Consider the following 14,140-nt stretch of genomic DNA (forward strand, 5'->3'; position numbering starts at 1 on the left):
TTGTCTGTACCAAAGTATATGAGAGGATGCATGCAGATTAAATGCAAATATGATGCCTTTTACAAAAGGGACTTGAGCACACAATAATTTGGTATCCTCAAGTGTCCTGGAACCAGTCTTCCACAGATAATAAGCAGTGAATGTATTCTTTGACCACTCTTTTATTCATTTTTTGGTAACCATATTCAATCAACATAATAAGAAAAAAATCTATGTTTTTTTCAATTACCAATTTCTTCTTTTTGCTTTTAGTTTTCTGATTTTCATGCTCAGAAGAGAATACAAGATCTTAATTTTTCTGAATAAAAATAACACCCAACTTTGAAGTCATTCTTTTTGCTTTACGGACCCATATAGAGTTATAAGTTTAACACTTTTTCTTCCTATTCCTGTTACAATCCAACTCTTACTTGAAAACAGAAAGCTGAAATAAGAAATAATATATTCTCAAAGATAAACAGCTGGCTTTTCAACTCTCATATAGTTGGGTTTTTTTTAACTTCCAAATTTTTGATTAAGATCACACTGGTCTGAATTTGCCAACGGAAAATAGTATCTAAGTTACAAAAGATACCTGAGGATAGTTCTATGATCAGTAGCAGTTTACTACTGTAAGTTATGGAGAAGGAAATGGCAACCAACTCCAGTACTCATGCCTGGAAAATTCCATGGACTGAGGAGCCTGATAGGCTACAGTCCATGGGGTCGCAAAGATAGTTAACTAATATTTTTTAAATCTTTTTTTTTTTTTTCATTTTGACAATTTCTCTCTTCTGGAAAAAACGTAAACATACAACTGAACCCATAATTTAATGCCTCGATGTATGAGGACTACAGTATTTCTAAGACATAAATCACCATATTATCAAAGATCTAAATGAGGTATTTATATATTTTCTATATGTTAGGTAGTATCTTATGTACACAATTAACAAAAACTGGCAAAAGATTTACAAATTAATCTTTTAATTTGTAAAATGAAAACCTACTTTTTATGAAACAGATATCTAAAACCTAAAAAGCAGGTCTGACAAACACCACTTATTTGCTGTGACTGAAAACATAATGTAAGGAAACAAAATAATACCCATTTCTAACAAAACTGTGTAAACAGAAAAAAAAAAAAAATGTTAGAACGAGGAGGCTTTAGGCCACAATAAGACCCCTAAGTATTATAAAACTTAAAATTGATTAAGAATTCAATTACAGTAGAAAACAAAATTGTTAAAAAACTAGAGCACAGAAGTTGTGCTTAAAAAAAAAGTTTAAAGGAAGGGGATGAGGAAGGTGAGAAAAAACACTACCAGACTCCTTACCCATTGTTGTTGGTGCTGGAGCTTCCTGATGGTATTTTCAGCTTGCTCCAGTTTAGCACTGGCCTCATCACTCTGCTGTTTGATGGTGGCCAGCTCCCGTTTTATGAGGTAGTTTTCCTCAGCCTCCTGGGCTCTTGTCACTTGTCCCTTAGGACATAATTTTTGTGTGTGTAAAGCAATTTAGGACAGATTCAAGAAAGACTGCCTTTGTGAGCTTTAGTTACTTACTTTGACATGTTAAAAAAAAAATCACCTCAGAAAACAGAATAACCTAAGTAATCATTAGCCAGCAGCTTATTGCTCCAGCAAATTTTGGGAGACTCAATGAAAAATTCATCTGATAATCTTAAGAACAATTCCTTTCAGTCAATAAAAATTCAATTCATGCAATATTACTGTACATGCAGGACTAATGTTTTCAATGAATAGTGGTTAATTTTGCAGAATCCACTTATTGCCATTTTGAAATAAATACTTTAAAATAAGGTTAGCTCTAAAACGTGCAAAAGATGGGCTTATTTTAATAAAAGTAACACATTGTTATCAAAAATTAAGTTTACAACCATAGATACCACCCAAAAATTACTTCCAGAAAAATGCATGTAAAATTGCATGCATTAAAATATGAATTTCTAGGTTTAGGACTTCCCTTAGATGTTAGAGAAAATGCTTTAAAAAAAAAAAACCAAAAAACTATACCTGTATCAATCTATCTGCCAAGGAAGCACTTTCCTACAAAAGGAAAAATTCAGATAGGAATGTAAGAGACAGAAATAAAACAAAGGTGATAAAATTAGGAATAAGAAGAAACAACACATACCCAAATTCCACCTACTTTTCGTTGCAATTAAAATGGACATTTAGATTTTAAAAGTTTTTTATTGTATGTATTTCTATTCTTAAAGAAAAATATATCAAAATAAAGATAAATGGGAGAACATCATGTACTTCTAGAAGAAACCAAACACAAATTCCAAGAGGGTTTTTTTCATAATTTGGGACAAACCAATATCTTCTCTTTAAAGCATACTTTTAAAGTATTTTTAGCATTATCCATATTGTCAAATCATTTATATGAAAGGGAGAAGGAATTTGAGTAAGCAATTCCACTTATAAAGTATGACAGCAATTTGTGCAACAGCAACTTCCAAAGGAACAAAGCAAGGAAAATATGACAAATGATATTAATGAGCTCAACTGAAATAAACTCTAGCATTAACTGAGTAAGTAAACATTGTGGTTATGGACTTTAATTCGTATCTAAGTATTTACAGGATTCTAAGTGCTAAAGAACACACCTAGGCCAAATAAGCCAGCAAAAAACTATTTAATTTTCTGAAGCAAAATCCAAACTTAACACTTTCCAACAGCACCTTTATTATTCTCAAGATTTGAGGAAATAAAAATACTTTCTCTGTGAAAATGTCTTACTCCAAAGATAAAAGGCCACCTAGAAAGAGGTATAGTTTACTATAAACTGAATATTTAGTTTAAAAATATATATATATATATAAAATTAAAATGACTTAAAGACAATTAAGAGCACAACCTTTTGCAGTTACCAAAAAAGCAGAATTATCTTCAAAGCAACTCTAATAAGATGAAGGCATTATATCCTTAATATAATGTACCTGCAATTATTATACAACAAAAATACATATGTAATAAAGTCCTGTCCTTGTGCTATGCTATTTAATATGAAACCACTTCCAAACAAAAGAAAAAATGCAAATAATCTGTATCTTCATTCATTTTGTTCCTAAATACTGACCAATCAATTTTCAGGGAAGATTTTAAGATATTTGGCAATATCATGAGGAGTATTTTTTAAACAACTAATTCTTATCTTTGGTAAAAAAAAAAAAAAAACCAGAAAACACACCAAGGGTTTGTGAATTAGGACATCTTTAATAAAACAAGTGTCTTAGACTATGCTTTTATTACTCAATATATTCTTACAGCACCAGGAAGAAGACTAAAAAAGAAGTTATATCAAAAGCATAATAAGAAAAAAACACAAAATTGCAATATCTACCCATTATTTTATACGAAATAGAGAGGAAGAGGTAACAAGTGTTATCAAAATAATTCTAAGAACCAAAAGTTTAGGCATAATTCCTGAATTGAAAATCAACAAACTTCATGAGTTTTTATGTTAGAAATTAGTCGGTCATTTTGACTAAATTTAAAGCAAGCCTAGGCCTTAAAGAAATCACTGCCACATTTAATATATGTCTGGACAGTCAGGGCAACATTTGAAAGTCATCTTTAAAATACTATACAGAATCGATTCTCAATTACGTTACCCCTGAAGAACACACTTTTTAGAGATTATATAATGAAAACAAATAATATTAATATGTTACTCTATTAATAACCTTAGTTTGAAACTTTAGCCTGAGAGTTCAAGGACTAGAAATGATCAATTTTTATTGACAAGTTATTTAGTTAAGCTGTGCAAGCTAAATAGTCAGTACCAGAATTTTGGAGACATGTGCTAGATTTTTGAGCCTTTATTTAAAATAGAAAAGTTATTGTGAATTCAACAGATGTTTACAGAAGTAGCAATTTACTTACTTTTTCTAATGTTTCAATGCGCTGTTTTAAAAGTCTATTTTCTGTTCGTAACCTCTGCAGAAAAAAACAAAGGTTTGTTTGCAAACATTCCTGAGAAAGAAAAATGACACCTAAATCATAGTCCATAAAATGTACTACCTTTAATAAACTGGAAAAGACGCTAAGAAATGGCTACATTATCATCTGTGAAATTCTTAAAGGCTCAGAGTAAGAAATGCATGGAAAAAGAATTGACCATATTTATCATTCTGCCTATGTTTGAATTTTAAATATAAGCTAGAGTACATACAGAAATAATCTCTTTCTTTTCAGTACCTAGCAAAAGGACTCATAATCAGTATTTACTTTTACTTTTTTTTTTTGGCCTCACCTTACAGCTTACAGGATCTTAGTTTCTCGACCAGGGACTGAACCCAGGTCCTCAGCACTGAAAGTACAGAGTCCTAACCACTGGACTGCCGGGGAATTCCCAGTATTTTCTTATATGTCTTAACATCCCCATTAGATAGAAAAGATTCTAACTCATTTTTATCTCCTACAATGACAACGTAAATAATAATCGTCTATTATCAAATAAGAAACCTGAAAAATGTATATTAATGGGATAAATATCAAATTGTCAGTTTAAAACTAGATCAGCTTCCAATTATAATGTGCTGTACATGCAAAGTTGCAAATTTCCACTCTGAAAATATAATGAGTTGATTTCATCAAATGAATTATTTATCATGAGTTGCGTCAAACTTGATTATTAGCATTTTCCTACAGTTAAAAGTAAAACCTGATTTAAAAAAAAACTCTGCACCTAACTATTCAATGCCCAACTCTCAAAACTCTGTCAAATTACTTCTATTAAGTATTAAATCTAACATCCTATAAATTGGTGCAGTCACTATGGAAAACAATATGGAAGTTCTTCAAAAAATTAAAAATTGAGTTGCCATTCGATCCTGCAATCCCACTCCTGGGCATACGTATCAAGCGTGTGTGCTCAGTTGTTCAGTTATGTCCAATTCTTTGTGACCCCATGGTCTGTAGCCCGCCACACTTCTTTGTCCATGGAATTTTCCAGGCAAGAATACTGGAGTGGGTTACCATTTGCTACTCCAGAGGATCTTCCCAACCCAGGAATCAAACCCACATCTCTTGCATCTCCTGCACTGGCAGGTGGATTCTTTATCGCTGCACCACCTGGGAATCCCCATGTATATCAAGACAAAACTGTAATTCAAGAAGATATATGCACCATGTTCACAGCAGCAGTATTTACAATAGCCAAGACATGCAAACAACCTAGATGTTTATCAATAGATGAATGGATAAAGAAGATGTGGTACACATACACAATGGAATATTACTCAGTAGCCATAAAAAGAATGATAAAATGCCACTTGCGACAAGGACGGTCATACTATGTGAAGTATGTCAGAATGAGAAACACAAATACTATATGATATCACTTATAAGTGGAATCTAAAATACGACACTAATGAACATATCCATGAAACAAAATAGACACACAGACATACAGAACAGACTTGTGGCTGCTAAAGGGGAGACTGCAGATGGGGAAAGGACGGACTGGGAGTTTGGGACTAGCAGATGCAAACTACTACATACAGGGTGGATAAACAACAAGGTCCTACTGTACAGCAGAGAGGATGATAGTTAATATCGTGACAACATAATGGAAAATAATATGAAAAAGAATATATATGCGTGCAACTGAATCACTTTGCTATACAGCAAAATTTAACACATCATTGTAAGTCAGATATACAAAAAATCACTCTACATTTTAAAAAAATCATCGTCTTTTTGTATAGTCACCAATATAAGTCATACCTTCATTTTGCCGTCACTGTAATTTCAAACTCCCTCTTACCTTTCTGTACCAATTTGCTCTAGAGCTCAATCTAACTTTCTTTCAACCCTACTTTTCTCTAACTTTCTGCTAAAAATATCTTCCTCAGAAAATTTTTCTATGATTCGATCTATTATTTTGTCAGTAAGGACTAAAATGGCACCCCACCCTAGTATTCTCGCCTGGGAAACCCCATGGGCAGTCCATGGGGCCACAAAGAGTAGGACACAACTGAGCAACTGAACACATAACATATAAAATCTCGTAACAAAACAAAAGACTATAAATCATTGTTTTCTTATTGGGTAGACCATAAAGTGGAATATATCTTAGAGTTATTCCAAATATACTTTGCAAATTAAATTTTCTTGCTCTATTCACTAGAATATATTTAGGTGATATGAATAGATATTACCTTATATGTGCTCTCAGATGACAAAATAGTTTGAGGAGAATAAAATACTTCTTGGCAACTCATATTACATACAGTAAAACGGTCTACACAAATAAACAACTATTAAATGCTGCTAAAGTCTGGAAAGCTAAAGAAATAAACATTCTCAGTATCTTTTCAACATATTTCTTGAAAAAAAAAAAAGTAGCATTTTGTTTATTCTAAAAGACTTAGGAAGTAAAGTTCAACCAGACAATTAAGAGAATAAAGTTTACACTTGAAATGATTATAAAATAATAAAATTTAAAACTAAAAACACTTTGATTTCCCTTCTCACACCATTTAAATTTTCTGAAATTTTGCTACAAATAAATCCTAAATTCATTTTCCCCTATACAAATATGTTCTCCTATAGCACCTACACAAATATCACTTTTTATCATCAATAAATCATCAATTCCTCACGTGTGTGATATCCACTTCCTGAGGAGACGGAAAATATTAATAGTCTTTATGAGTTATTAAAGACTGTTTCAGGGTTACCTTGACAGTATTTTAGCAATTACAGCTTTTAAAGGTTTCCCCGGTGGCTCAGTGGTAAAGAATCTGACTGCTAAAGCAGGAGACATGGGTTCAATCCCCGGGTCGGGAAGATCCCTTGCAGAAGGAAATGGCAACCCCCTTCAGTATTCTTGCCTGGAGAACTGCATGGACAGAGGAGTCTGGTGGGCTACAATCCACGGGGTCGCAAAAGAGTCAAACAGGATTTAACCACTAAATAACAACAACAATGGAAATACAAGATACCACAAAACTTTATATACAAAGATGGAAACTATAAGCATTATTTTTTAATGATGAAAACAACCGAAATATCCCAAAATCGAGGAATATTAGCTTCAAACAACTCACTCTATTCTTTCCACCTTATTCATTTTATGAAATAACCCAAATACAATAATAATGTTTTTAGTTGGGATAATTCATTGATCCTACCAAGTTTTCACTGTCTCTCATTCCCTAATATCCATTCTTCCCAAAGTTCAATTTCCAATCACTGCAGACTCTCCCCTGCTTTTATTTCCCCTATCCCTTCTCTCCTTTAGTAGTCAGCATTGCCTGGGAAACCACCACTCTGGATCAAAACACACTAACAATTCTGAGCCTCAGCCAGTAAATACAATCAAAGAAAAATAAAACCAAGAAGTTTATTTCAATTAACAATCACTAAATTTAGTTGGACTCAATGCATCCTAGCAATAATAATGTGTCCTTAGTCCACTCTTTCTCCCACCCTCTTAGATCACTATTTCATACTTTCCCCTCTTCAAACAGCAACCCTTCACACCCTACTGTCACTCTCAGATGATAATCTTGTTTCTGAGCTCATGAAAAAATTAAAATAGAATTACAGAAACAATTAGAAACAATCAAAATAGAATTTCACTACATCCCACAACCACATCTGACACCTTACCTACTTTTTTGCCCATATATTTTTACATTTTCTCTCTTTTCTGTTAACTAATTATCTACATAGTATCTTATGATTATACACTGAAGTGACTAAATAAATTCAAGGGATTAGATCTGATAGAGTGCCTGTAGAACTATGGATGGAGGTTCATGACATTGTACAGGAGACAGGGATCAAGACCATCCCCAAGAAAAAGAAAGGCAAACTGGTTGTCTGAGGAGGCCTTACAAGTAGCTGTGAAAAGAAGAGAGGTGAAAGGTAAAGGAGAAAAGAAAAGATATACACACTTGAATGCAGAGTTCCAAAGAATAGCAAGGAGAGATAAGAAAGCCTTCCTCAGTGATCAGTGCAAAGAAATAGAGGAAAACAATAGAATGGGAAAGACTAGAGATCTCTTCAAGAAAATTAGAGATACCAAGGCAACATTTCATGCAAAGATGGGCTCAATAAAGGACAGAAACAGCATGGACCTAACAGAAGCAGAAGATATGAAGAAGAGGTGGCAAGAATACACAGAACTATACAAAAATGATCTTCACGACCCAGATAATCACGATGGTGTGATCACTAACCTAGAGCCAGACATCCTGGAATGTGAAGTCAAGTGGCCTTAGAAAGCCTTAGAAAGCATCTCTACGAACAAAGCTAGTGGAGGTGATGGATTCTAGTTGAGCTATTTCAAATCCTAAAAGATGATGCTGTGAAAGTGCTGCACTCAATATGCCAGCAAAATTGGAAAACTCAGCAGTTGGCACAGGACTGGAAAAGGTCAGCTTTCATTCCAAGCCCTAAGAAAGGCAATGCCAAAGAATGCTCAAACTACTGCACAATTGCACTCATCTCACACGCTAGCAAAATAATGCTCCAAATTCTCCACGTCAGGCTTCAACAGTACATGAACTGTGAACTTCCAGATGTTCAAGCTGGATTTAGAAAAGGCAGAGGAACCAGACACCAAACTGCCAACATCCGTTGGATCCCTGAAAAAGCAAGAGAGTTCCAGAAAAACATCTACTACTGCTTTATTGACCATGCCACTAAGCCTTTGACTGTGTGGATCACAACAAACTGTGGGAGATTCTTCAAGAGATTGGAATATCAGACCACCTGACCTGCCTCCTGAGAAATCTGTATGCAGGTCAAGAGGCAACAGTTAGAACCAGACATGGAACAACAGACTGGTTCCAAATAGGAAAAGGAGTTCATCAAGGCTGCATATTGTCACCCTGTTTATTTAACTTATATGCAGAGTACATCATGAGAAATGCCGGGCTGGATGAAGCACAAGCTGGAATCAAGACTGCCAGGAGAAATATCAATAACCTAAATATGCAGATGACACCACCCTTAGGGCATAAAGTGAAGAACTAAGGAGCCTCTTTATGAAAGTGAAAGAGGAGAGTGAAAAAGTTGGCTTAAAACTCAACATTCAGAAAACTAAGATTATGGCACTGGTCCCATCACTTCATGGCAAACAGATGAGGAAACAATGTAAACGGTGACAAACTTTATTTTTGGGGCTCCAAAATCACTGTAGATGGTGACTGCAGTCATGACATTAAAAGACACTTGCTCCTTGGAAGAAAAGCTATGACCAACCTAGACAGCATGTTAGAAAGCAGAGACATTACTTTGCCAACAAAGGTCCATCTAGTCAAAGCTATGATTTTTCCAGTAGTCATGTATGAATCAGAGAAGGCAATGGCACCCCACTCCAGTACTCTTGCCTGGAAAATCCCATGGATGGAGGAGCCTGGTAGGCTGCAGACCATGGGGTCGCATAAAGTTGGATACAACTGAAGTGACAGCAGCAGCAATATGTATGGATGTGAGAGGTAGACTGTAAAGAAAGCTGAGCACCAAAGAATTGATGCTTTTGAACCGTGGTGTTGGAGAAGACTCTTGAGAGTCCCTTGGACTGCAAGGAGATCCAACTAGTCCATCCTAAAGGAGATCAATCCTAAGTATTCATTGGGAAGGCCTGATGCTGAAGCTGAAACTCCAGCACTTTGGCCACCTGATGCAAAGAACTGACTCATTGGAAAAGACCCTGATGCTGGGAAAGATTGAGGGCAGGAAGAGAAGGGGACGACAGAGGATGAGATGGTTGGATGGCATCACCAACTCAATGGACATGAGTTTGAGTAGGCTCCAGGAGTTGGTGATGGACAGGGAAGCCTCACGTGCTGCAGTCCATGGGGTCACAAAGAGTCAGACACAACTAAGCGACTGAACTGAACTGATCTATACAGTAGACCAGGGTGAGTCTTCCACCTCGGTGCTAAACCTCATAATCCTGCTCATTCCAGCAATTATCCTGACAACCATACATCATGAATGTTTCCTATTTAATTATTCCATCTTAACAAAAAAGGAAGGAAAAACAAAATTAAAATCTCTTCAAAATCACTACCCTAAGCATACTGTTCCACTTCTTCCTTCCTTATAGCAAATTCCCTGAAAAATACTTATACTCTCTAACTCCAATTTTTTCTAGTTCATTCTAGTCAAGCTTTAGTTTCCAAAACTTTTACTAATCTATTTCCATGTTGATAAACTCAATCATTATCTTGTCATCCTGATCGCACAAAATCTTTCTTTAGCATTTGACACAGTAAACGACTCTCGGTGAAACACTTTTTTTTTTGTCTCTCTACTTCTAGGTGTTACATTTCCCTGTTGTTATGCTTTACTGATTAGTTCTTGGTCTTCCTAGCTTTTAAATGTTGACATGCTCTCAGGCTTAATTCTTGAATTCTTCTATCAACATCCATTCCCCAGTTAATTTCATCCACTCTCATGGCTTTTAATACTAGTATGATCTTGTCAATAACTGTCAGATTTGTATTTCCAGCCTGTGCTCTCTTAACTCCAACTTCAAATATTTTGAGGAGCTACCTGAACAGCTCCTAGGTATCTCATACTTAATACAGCCAAAACTGGAGCTCTTGATACTCCTTCTGTATACTTTCCTGTTGCAGGCACTGGGAACTGCATTTTCCTAATTGCTCAGGACAAAGTCCTTGATTCCTATCCCTCTGACACCTCCACATCAGTTATACCATCCAATCATTAACACCTCAGTCCAAGCCACCACCTCCTCTTGCCTGCATTACTTCAACAGCTTTCTACTTATTTCTCTTGATTCTGCGCCTACCCTCTGCAATATACTCTCATACAGCAACCAGAAGACATACTGAAAACTTAAGTCATACCTTGTCCTTCTCTACTGAAGACTCTGACAGCTCACCTGAGGAAAAGCTAAAGTCTTCATGTGTTCAGCAACTCCCTATATTATTGTAATGTGCACCATCTTATGTCTTATTACTTCCTTCATTTTCATGCTGTCCCATCACTATTCCTCATCAGCACTCTCCTGACCAGACTCAGCTCTCCTTATAATATCTAGATCTCTCACTTCCTTCAGGTCTTTATTCAAAGGAAACGTGGTCAATTACTCTAAATTTTTAATCCAGACACCATCAGTTTATTTGGCCTTCCCTAAGACTTTTTCCCCTCTGTTTAACACTTATCACCATCTAAAATACTGTACATTTTACCTATCGTATATTTTCCACACTAGAAAACAAGCATCACGAGGGAAGGAATTGGTCTGTTTCATAAACACATCTCAAATGCCTAGAACAGTGTTTGGGCACACAGTAGGCCCTGTAGATATCTGATAAATGAATGATTCCTTCAATAAATTATGCTCTTGTTTCCCCACTGGACTTTATTAAGTAGCTATTCTTTTTTTTTTGACAGTGTTCATTTATTTTATTTTTTAACTTTACAATATTGTATTGGTTTTGCCATAGCTATTCATTTTTTAATGAAAAACTTATAAAGCCACAGAAAAATTGGCATACAAGTCCTTTTTAGATAACAATACATTAAAGTTTCTCTTGGCAAGTAGCACAATGTATACACTTAAGAACATGTATGAATCCACACTAACCCAAATCAGAGTTCTAACCCTTGACAATCTTCTATCAATATGTCCTTGCGTGCTTAGTCACTCAGTCATGTCCAACTCTTGAAGACCCCATGGACTGTAGCCTGCCAGGCTCCTCTGTTCATGGGTTTCTCCAGGCAAGAACACTGGAGAGGGCTGCCATTTCCTTCTCCAGGCAACTGTTTCAACCCAGGGATCAAACTCAAGTCTCTTGCATGGCATGTGGATTCTTTACCATCTAAGCCACCAGGGAAGCCCTCTGTCAATATAACCACTAGCATATTATTTGAGCTTCCTGAACCTTGGTTTCTTCACAGAAAGATGAACAACCATTTCAAAAGGTTACCAAAGATTAAAAGGAGATAATGTATATAAATTATCCTTTATATTTTAAGTGTTGAATAAATGTGTGAATACTAGTACTTTATATTGATTGTTTAATATAATTCCTGAATGACTTGTGTAACACTTGTCATGTTTGTATTATTTATGTCAGGCAGTGAAAACAGATGTTCTATATATGTATAAAAATATTTATATATATATGCTCTAGTTTTCAGCATATCTGGAATATCTCATAATTTTTGAAGTAAAAAATATCCAAATCTGACTAATAACCAGTCAGAATTTCTAACTCCTCTTCACAGGACTTAAATCTCTATGCCCCAAAGCACAAATTTAAACATAAATTCATATGTCTATCTTAAATAGAGCAGGGGATAAAGGCTCTTCTTTTTTAAAGATCTGTGGTTTACCCCCAAATAAGCTAGAATTTTAGTATTTCTTACCTCCTCCCCCTCAGGTAGAACATCAAGAGACTGGAAGAAAATACTGACAAAGGTGTTTCAACAAAAAATTTCACATGGTAAAATGTCTAACATTCACCGTATGAAATCGTTATTAACAAAATCTTCCTATAACACTTTCAGAGAAAGAATGGAAAATACTTGAAAGTCACCTTCTTGATCAAGAAGCTGACAGAATCGTTAGCATAAGTTATTGACCTGAAGGTCAAACCTTAAACACATGTCACGTCATCAAAGAATGATCTTTTACTTCTATATCAAAATATCATCATAACTTCTTTATCCATCCATCTGCTGAAAGACATCAAAGTTGCTTCCATGTCCTGGCTATTGTAAATAGTGCTGCAATGAACACTGGGGTACATGTGTGCTTATGAATTATGGTTTTCTCAGAGTATACGCCTAGATGTGGGATTGCTGGGTAATATGGTGGTCTCATTCCTAGTTTTTTAAGGAACCTCTATGCTGTCCATAGTGGCTATATCAATTTACATTCCCATCAATGGTGCAAGAGGGTTTCCTTTACTCCACATCCTCTTCAGCATTTACTGTTTGCAAATTTTTTGATGATGGCACTTCTGACCAGTGTGGGATGATACCTCATTGTAGTTTTTATTTGCATTTCTCTAACAATGAGCCATTCTGAGCATCTTTTCATGTGTTTGTTGGCCATTTATATGTTTTCTTTGAAATGTCTGTTTAGGTCTGCAGCCCATTTTTTGACTGGATTTTTTTGCTTTTCAAATATTGAGCTGCAACAAGTTGCTTTTGTATTTTGGAGATTAACATTTACAATAGCCAGGATATGGAAGCAACCTATGGGTCCACTGGCAGATGAATGGATAAAAAAAGTTGTAGTACATATATACAATGGAATATTACTCAGCAATAAAAAGGAAAGAATTTGAGTCCGTTGAACTGATGTAGATGAACCTAGAGCCTTTTATACAGAGTGAGGTAAGTCAGAAAGAGAAAAACAAATATCATATATTAACACATACATATGGCATCTATAAAGATGGTACTGGTGAACCTATTTGCAGGGCAACAATGGTGACACACAGAGAGAACAGACTTCTGGACCAGTGGGGGAAGGACAGGGTGGGACCAATTCACAGAGTAGCACTGAAACATATACATTCCCGTGTGTAAAGCAGATAGCTAGTGGGAAGCTGCTGTATAACACGGGGAGCTCAACCAAGTGCTCTATAACTACTTAGAGGGATAGGATGGGGTAGGGGGAGGTTCACCAGGGAGGAAACATGTTTACTCATGGCTGACTCATGTTGCTGTACAGCAGAAATCAATACAACATTGTAAAACAATTATCCTCCAATTTAAAATAAACAAAAAAATATATCTACAAACTGCAATAAAATGGGAAAAAAAATCACATAATTATGATCATACTATTTGTGAAAAGCACAATATAAGGCTTTTAAGAACCAAAGCAAGAAAGTACTAGTTTAACAGAATTAATTCCCTTGTAAAAGGGACCTTGTGGGAGGGGAAGGGAATGTGAATAAGGAAGTGGCATTACCCACTGATGAGAAAGGCTCCAAGAATACATGGCTAATTAACTGTAAATAATGTGGTCTTCTGATTATGACTGAGAATAATTGCCAGATCCAACTTAAAAATCACACATGTGCAAACAAAGTTTAAAAAGTATAGTTACACAAAAATTGTTTTGGCTTTGTCCATTAAGGGGCAGGAGGAATGAGGAAAGGAAAGAAAATGGTATAAGAGTA

The 14,140-nt window shown here is 35.4% G+C and overlaps 1 protein-coding gene across 1 annotated transcript in view; it reads right to left on the reverse strand.

Annotated features, from left to right (window-relative positions):
- Nucleotides 1-14,140, reverse strand: part of EVI5 (ecotropic viral integration site 5) — a 240,473-nt gene that overhangs the window by 117,071 nt on the left and 109,262 nt on the right. The window contains exons 11-13 of the mRNA XM_010860451.1: nucleotides 3,894-3,947; nucleotides 2,016-2,048; nucleotides 1,317-1,463 (exon numbers count right to left, since the gene is read on the reverse strand). Coding sequence (XP_010858753.1) covers nucleotides 1,317-1,463; nucleotides 2,016-2,048; nucleotides 3,894-3,947 — 234 coding nt within the window. The remainder of the gene's footprint in view (nucleotides 1-1,316; nucleotides 1,464-2,015; nucleotides 2,049-3,893; nucleotides 3,948-14,140) is intronic.

The sequence above is a fragment of the Bison bison genome, unplaced genomic scaffold, assembly GCF_000754665.1.
Source record: "Bison bison bison isolate TAMUID 2011002044 unplaced genomic scaffold, Bison_UMD1.0 scf7180017864466, whole genome shotgun sequence".
In the NCBI taxonomy this organism is placed as follows: Eukaryota; Metazoa; Chordata; class Mammalia; order Artiodactyla; family Bovidae; genus Bison; species Bison bison.